Raw genomic sequence first — 8,223 nt, 5'->3', positions numbered from 1 at the left:
TACATAATACAGTTTTAATGAGTTGTATTAATTATAACAAAGGTTGCGATATAAGTCTTTACAAATCAGTATATCAAGATATGATGAAAAAGGAAGAAATGTTTGCCTTATATGTGGTTTTCACATAAAGTGTGTTCTTTGCTCTTGTCTAACTTTAACCAGGGCAGGTGATTTATCCAAAAAATGGTGTTATCCAATAGCAGTGGTAGCCTGATTTCAGAAGCTTCTTTAAATTTGACCATGTATGTCTCATAGTATTGAGCTCTACCAATACACACCATGGTAAATGCACATTGCTGGTTGGGAATGATCTCTAGCTCTAGGTGCAGGACTGCTGGACACTACACAGGGAATCTCTAGCTACACTGCTGTGGGAGTGCACGGGCCAGCAACAGCAACAGTGGAGTGAGCAGACAAGTCAGGTACACATCTGGTACTGAAATAATTGCCTTGTAGAAATTAAACAGGAGTAACCACTAGAATGCACAGACATGAGCTGGCACTTTGTCATAAGGTAGAAGCATTACCCATCTGGTGAGATAATACACAAGCAGCTGGCAGCACCATGTCCCATTGTAAACCCTGGATGAGTTTGCCTGGCGATCCTCTCAGCAGCCTGGGCTCGCTCGGCGTTTGTTTTGAATTGAACGACTCAAAGCAAAAGGAGTAACACGTTCTGTTTGAGAAGAGGTTCACTCATTCAAACGAGATTTTTAGGACAATGTGTAAAATCTCTATCAGACTTTTGCTGAGTAGCCAGCACTGGAGAGCTTTTTTGTCAAGAGTGGCAGACACTTTGGAAATTTTAGTGCAGATAAATCTAAGTTTGTACCCTTGTTACATTAGACAAGGTTGCTTGTGACAGAGTATATGAAATAGCAATGCTAGGGGTAGCCTCTGTTACTCTTTAATGATTTACAGAAATGTTACCTTGATTTTGCCAGAAGGTTAAAAATAAGTAACAAACTGTGCTAAAGAAATTTGATAATCTTGCTGAAGTTTAGGTTTTGAATGAAATCTGAATGTATTAACCTAAGGGAAATAGCCTCCCAAAACCAAAGCAAATAATAAATCCATTTTCTGAGTAAAAAAAATTTTGTGGACATTACTGCTATGACTGATTTTAAAGCATTTTTATAACTATGTATCTCTGTTTAGTTTATTCTCCAAGCCATTAATCCTCTATATGGATTAAGCTTATTTGAGACTTTATATATCTATATCTATATCTATATGAATGAGAAAAATAGGTTTTACAACACACTTTTTTTTTTTTTGCATGTAAATATCTGCTTCTTTCTTTGCATATGTGTTATCATTTTTGGTAAAATGCTTCTCTGTGTCCATCTCATAGGCACACCTTACCACAAACTGGTACTAGCTTCCATGGAAAAGGTCTGTGTGACAGCATTTTCTCTTGTGTCAGATCTCCCACTCTTCCTTTGTTGGAAAAATCCCACTGACTTCAGTGAGACAAGACACCTAAGACAATAAAGGTTGTCTGTATTCCTATGACATTCTAGTGGAACATCTGCAGTATATTAATCCATAACTACTTTATTAAAAATAGAACCTAGGTACAGACTAAGTGCTAGAAGACTAATGAAGACTAATTGCTGCAAAGAAAACACTCTGCCTTAGTCTGATGGTATGAATGCCAGACTTTCTAAATATTTACACAACTAACCATCAACAATGGGCCTCTAATAATTGTCTAAATATGTATTTACATGTATACAAATTAAAATCCCTTTTCCACTAATAGCAGTGAGAATTTTGCCATTTGCTTTGGTGGAATGGGGGATATGGTCCAATAGAATAGTTTGTCAACTGTTATAGTCTTCAGGGGACAATAGTGTTTCTTCTATCATTTTCTTTTAGAGGACAGCTAAGGGAAAGACAAAATTTAAATAACTCCACTGGATTGATTTTTATGTTAAAAGTCTAATGTAAACCTACAAAACAGAAACATTGAGTTAAGGCTTAAAGCTGATTAGTTTCTAGTTTTAAGTGGAAGGGTAAGAAAAGTACAAGGCAAACAATTTCTTTGCAGAGAGAAAGTATATTTTGATTACCTCTTCCTTTTATTGTAAAATCATTCCTCACCACACTATGAGTGGACTCCAAGCATCATTGTTAGCAGGTAAGTCACAAGAACCAAAGCTGAAGTATGGATAAAGCAGCAAGATCATAACACATCAAAGTATCATATACACTGAAGAAATAACTCAGTGTCCTTAGGTGGGCTTTCCTTCCCTATAAAAATCTGATCTATGCAGAACTTCATTCACATGGACACGTAACAATGAGGAAGTATTTGCTTTGGCGGAAGTGGATCGCACATCTGTTTAACTTGGTTTGTGGTTTTTTAACATAAGGTTTCTCTGTGTTGTACAGATGTGAATCAGGTAGCATTCAACATTCCCCCCCACTGCTGAGGTGTTCAGTGGTCACTCTCTGCTGGGGTGCTTGTTTCATTGACTTTTGCCACGCAATCCATCGCTTAGAAGAGCAGGCTTCGTTTCTCGACTGGTTTGGTGGGTCTTTTTACTCATTATCAGTCAGCATAAATAATAAATCCAGAAAATGTGCTGTATTTGTTGTTGTTTCCTCCATGTGCTTTTCCTCCATCTAATTTGATGTACACTTCATCTCCTGGCTCCAGGTGAAGAACCACACTGTTACTGGCGTAGTCGTAGTTCTGATCAGCATCCTGAGCGATCGCACTAGCTCGAACCTACATAAAATACAGAACCACTGGTTAAGAAAACTCAGGCAATTTTTCCTGCCTGCTGAAATTAAAGCATATCCTCGAAGTTTTATTCAACATGCATGAGTTGCCACTTTAAACGTCTGGCAGTGTATATTGTAATTTATTCCTATGGCTAATGCTTATTTTCTCCTGCTGTATTTCTGAAACTAAAGCAATAATATTTTCCTTTCTCAGTCATCTGATGAATACACAACTGCCTGATCTTCTGTTGATGTCTGGAGCCTTTTTATAAATATGTGTAAGAATAGCTGGAGTTGGGAGAACTGGATCTGATCGTGTGCCAGTTTTACATTTGGTATAACTTTTGTATCAGTGGGACAAGTGATTGACAATGTTGAGGATCCACAGGGAGGCCCACAGGGAGTCCCCAGGATGAACTTTTTCCACAGGCAGTTTATTGTCATACTAAGCAATAGGATCATGCTGCAAAAAAGAATACAAGAAGTACACCCCCCACACACCCATGCACACAAGCAGTCTGGGTTTGGAAAAACTGCTATTACCACAGTTCAGTAAGCAAACATTTAATTTCACTGTGTTTTAAGAGATGCACTTTTGGAAATCACAGGCAAGTCACTATTTGCTGTAAGAGTTTTTGAAATTTACAAGTCATTGAGGGCTTTTCATTTGCAACTTTCCCTTAAACATACTTTTTTTCCCTTTTCTCCCTTGGTATTCCACTACTGATTAAATTTGACATTTCTTGCAAACTGGAAATAATCTGTAATTTCAAGATATATGTTGGTTTTCAGCAATGAACAGCCTGTGCCATTGTACGTCTCCAAATCATTTATATATAATTTGACTCTGTTTGGTAAAATATTTAAACATGGTTGTATGTGATTTATTTCAGTGTAACACGTCATCTGCTTGTTGCTTGTCTTTGTTCTAGCGTAGTTACAGAGCAGTAAATGATTTAGTGGCATTACAAATCTGAACTAAGTAATAATGCATGACTTGGCGTACTATATGTGGGATTTTTTCTGCTCTGAACTGAAAAAAATAGGCTATAAGTCACAATTTTCCATGGATTCCTTTCAAAGTTTACATGATAAATTTCCAAATTAAAATTTCATGTGATATGATTTCACATTAATATTGAAATGTTAAAAAGGAGGGGGTTCTTTTACCATGCAGGATCTTATGGCATTATGCAGCTTAAAAATCACAGTAGGTGGAAATTCTTTATGCATCCTGTAAGAACAGTGAGAAAGGCTGCAAAGGCTTGCAAAGCTGTGACAGGCTGCAAATTTAAACTGATACGTGGCATGATGATAAACCCTGACTATTTCAGGACTTCTTGGTCCTGACTTGCCTGGTATTGTTTACAGAGGTGATCTCTTTTGCTAGTTTTCTAAGCAATAATTATTCTAAGTACTGGATGTTTCCTTTGGAATAGTGACTGGCAGGGCAGAGTTGAAGGCTCTGGGCCATTAACCCTGGAAAGATTTTCCAGACAAAATAACGGACTGAGGTGGTTGGTGGCAGTGGAAATGGAAAGGGCAGGTGGGGAGGAGTGAAAAGGCCACAGACAAGGTAGAAGAACTTTCACAGAGAACTAGGATCTTGCATAATGGTGAGAAAAATGGTTTAAAGGACTTTTCAAATTCCCGTTTACTTCCTAATGAAATGCTGCTTTGTGGATTTGTATAAAATCTTGTGGATGGTAAGGGAGAATTTGAATTACATCAGTGACAATCCTAAGGGAGTCAGCATGTGGGCACTGGCTACAACAGCAATGGATATTTAATTTTTAAGATTCTACATAACACATATTGGCTGGAAAAAAGAAAAAAATATTCTGGGTATTGAAAGTCTAGAAACCAAAATCTAGATGTTACTGCCCTGTGTGTAGCAGCAAAGGTCCTGTATGCTATTCTTAGTGGGTTTACCTTCTTTCTTGGTTAGCCAGAACAATTTCTTTTTAAAGCCTAGGAGAACAGTCTCAAATAAATTCTCCTCAAATGAATGCCGTGTACTGCTGCAAGAGGGTAAATGCATCTCAAAATTAAAGCATTATGAGACAATACATTTCACAAGTTCCATGTAGGTTCTTTCATGAAGCCACGCTCTCAGCCTGCACACACATCCCTAAGCTGTGTCACCTCAGCACTTCCCTGTTCAGGCTTGATAACCATTAAAGCAGACAATGTGGTAACATTGGGGACCTTGAGGTTTCACATATGTATTGCTTAGGAATGGTTTGGTTTTTTATCTGTAAGTCAGTTTTCAATGATTCCAGTTTTTTCATTGTTAGAGAACATGGGATTTATAATGTTGCCTTTGTCACTCCATTTAACTACTTCCAAAATTTCTGAGCTTCCTTACAAATATACATAAAGCCTGTCACATCAGCATTTAGTATTTCAAGTACAAATCCCAATCAATCATTGAGGCATTAAAACTGTGGGTCTATTTTAAACCATTGGTGGGCAAGTATTTCCCTAAATATCTTATATAGTATATACAAATGTACACATAGAACCTCTCTTTAGGTGGGTTTTTTCTTTCTTCTTTGAATAACTCTGAGTTTGTCTCATGTCTGGCACTGGAAGTACCTACATTTGGAAATGGTTAGACCTCAGGTTCAATTGAATATTTGTAATCGGATGCTTCTTTAAAACTACTGCTACGTATTTATTTTTCAGGGTTCGGGAAAGTAAACACTCTACAACATTACAAATATGGGTAAAAATAGATAAATTCTTTAATTGTAAGTAAAATTGTATTTCTGCAGTGAAGAATACTGCTTTTGTAGGAAGATATCAAAGTGAATATATTAGGATGTACTTAGTTTTACTAGTCCTGGTTTATCTGCTGAGACAGTATTTATGGTAGGTATTTTCTAATTTAATTAATTGCCGCTGATGTCCTCATTATTCCATTTTCACGGTCCTTCTGAGGAGCCATAAAGAAAAGGTTAAGTGGCATATCAGATTAATTTACCGGCGGCCGCGGCTCCCGTGTGCGCTGAGCACAAAGGGCCGCGCTCGGCTGGGGAGGGGACGCGCGAACGAACGGGGCCGTGCGCGGCCGCCGGGCACGGCGGGGACACGGGGGCCGCTGCCAGTCCTGGGGACACGGCGGGGAGCCGAGCCTTCCCCCGGCCCGCGCCGCCGGAGGGCGAACAGCCCAGCGGAGCGGCAGCGCTGGCTCCGGGCTCCCCGAGCGGCCAGCCCGCCCTGCGGCCCCCCTCGCGCTGCGGGACCTGTTGAGCCGCCGGTGCGCGGGGGCCGCGGTACACGGGAACGATTGGGTACCTCCCACTGTCCCTGGGCATCCAGAGCCTTGAGGGATGGCGGTGCCTCTGGGCGCCGGAGGAATTAGTGCCAGCCTAACCGTGTCTGTTAACTACGCGCGGAAGAGGCGCAAAATTGCGAAGGAGGGGTTACAAGGGGGCAATGTAACAGGCAGTGGCTACGTTTATCCTAATTAAAAGGGATGATTCCTCTGTGTTTCAGACGGCAGCATCGCAAGGCCATTAATTATTTCCGATGCCTTCATCCTGCCCAGGGGATGCCGACAGACTCGGGTCCTGCCCGGGCTCCCCGGTGCGCCTCCTGGCACGGTCCGTGAGCCGGCACCGGCCCGCCAAGGGCTCAGGTATGCGGGCGCCCAGCTCGCTCTATTGCCAGCTCTCCTGACAGGGAGAAGCAGCCTCGCACCCCTCCGGGGGCTGAGCGTGTCAAGCCCAGCGCTCCGCCGCGTGGGAGCCCCGTCCCGTGCCGTGGCTGCGTTCCTCCCACCCACCTCACCCTTTCCCGACACAGCAGCACCCTCTCCTGAGCTCACCCACCGCCCCTGGCTCCCCTTTCTTGCCGGGGACTTTCCCCTCCCTGAGGGAGCGCCGGGCTCTTCTCGGCCCTGCGGGGGCAGCGCTGTTTGTCCGCCCGCCCCCCGCTCCCGTCCCGGCAGAGCTGCGGGCAGCGCTCCGCGCCCGGGGCGGGCCGGGAGCTGCTCTGTTCGGACAGCGGGCTGGGAGCGGCACCTGCGGCGCGGCTCTCGGAGAGGAGAGCGCGTCGAGTCCGCGTTCACCCAGCAGCCCGGGCGGCCTCGGCTCTGCAGAACACCCTGCCTCTCGGCAGTCTTCGGGTTCCCCGCAGGTTCCCCGCCAGCTGCGGAGAGGCGGCCGCCGGTCCCCATCGCTCCCCTCCCGCCGCCCGGGCTCGGGCTGCGCTCCCCCGGCCCGCACCCGCGCCGCCTCCAGCGGCCGCCCGGCTCCCCCTCCCCGCCCGCTTCCCGCCCTTCCCGCGCCGCTCCGCCCGCTGCCCGCACAGCGTCCACTCCCTCGGGGAACCCCCCGTCCGCCCGGCGCCCCCCTGCCCTCCTGTCCCCGGCTGCCCCCGGCGCGGCGCCCACCTGGTTGTTCTTGCACAGGTCGGCCCACATGCTGGTGCCGTCGCCGCCCCGCATGAGCACATGGTAGGTGAAGAAGTAGATGCCGGGGATGGAGCAGGTGAACTTGCCGGTGGTGGGATCGTAGTGGTTGCCGAGGTTGGTGACCACGTCGTCGAACTTGAGCACCTCGTAGCCCTCGTGCTGCCGCTTGAGGCCGGCGTAGAAGGCGATTTTGGGGACGGTGCTGTAGGTGGCGGCGCTGATGGCCCCCGCCGCGTTCAGCCCCGGCGCCCCGGGGGGCCCCGGCAGGCCCTGCCGCCCCGGCTCGCCCTTCTCACCCGGCGGCCCCACCGGGCCGGGCGGCCCCGGCTCCCCCGGCGGACCCCGCGGCCCCGCTTTGCCCGGCCGGCCGGCCTCCCCCTTGGGCCCCTGGATGAAGGTGGGCAGGGACTGCATGAGCCCGCGGTCGGGCGTGGCCGCCGTGCTGGGCGCTTTGGTGCCGCCGTAGGGGTCGCAGACCATGCGGCAGGTGCCGAGCATCTCGTAGTGCGCCGAGGTGCCGGCCGAGCTGACCAGCACCGGGATGAGGATGACCAGCAGCAGCACCATCACCACCCCCAGCGCGCCGGCCGCTATCAGCCGCCGCCTGCTGCCCACCAGCCGGCTCAGCGCAGGGCGATCCTCTTGTCTGCTTTTGGACAAAATCTTGATGGTTGGCGGGGTTCCTTCTCAGAGCCGAAAAAACGCCGAGCCCGCGCGAGCTCGGCTCCCCTGGGGCTCGGCCGCCCTCCCGAGGGCCGCCGGTGTCGCGGGGGATCCCGCGGGTCGCGGCGCTCCGCTGCGGCCGCTGCAGCCGCGGGGCGGGCGAGGGAGCGGAGCGGGAGAGGAAGAGGAAGAGGAAGAGCTGCCGCCGCGCCCCGGCCGCCCGCACTTTTATGCTCCCGCTGGCGATCGACTTTTTTTTTTGCAGGCTGTGCCAGTCCGAGTCAACTTTCCCTGGAACTTGCCTTTCCTCTCGCGATCGCCCCGCTCGCCTCCTCGCTCTCTCTCTCCCTCCCTCTCTCTCTCTTTTCGCAGGGATGACAGTCCTCAGCGGGGACGCGCCTCCCGGC

General features: G+C 47.8%; 1 protein-coding gene across 1 annotated transcript; it reads right to left on the bottom strand.

The window, feature by feature from the left end:
* Window positions 1–1,280: 1,280 nt before the first annotated feature.
* On the bottom strand, window positions 1,281–7,963 carry C1QL3 (complement C1q like 3). The gene is made up of 2 exons (XM_030943039.1): window positions 7,133–7,963; window positions 1,281–2,737 (listed from the first exon to the last, which is right to left on the bottom strand). Exons 1-2 carry the CDS (start codon window positions 7,718–7,720, stop codon window positions 2,558–2,560), a joined length of 768 nt encoding a protein of 255 aa, XP_030798899.1. The 5' UTR covers window positions 7,721–7,963; the 3' UTR covers window positions 1,281–2,557.
* Window positions 7,964–8,223: the final 260 nt, after the last annotated feature.

The sequence above is a fragment of the Camarhynchus parvulus genome, chromosome 2 (genome assembly GCF_901933205.1).
Source record: "Camarhynchus parvulus chromosome 2, STF_HiC, whole genome shotgun sequence".
Lineage (NCBI taxonomy): Eukaryota > Metazoa > Chordata > Aves > Passeriformes > Thraupidae > Camarhynchus > Camarhynchus parvulus.
This window is presented reverse-complemented; position numbering and strand designations above follow the sequence as displayed.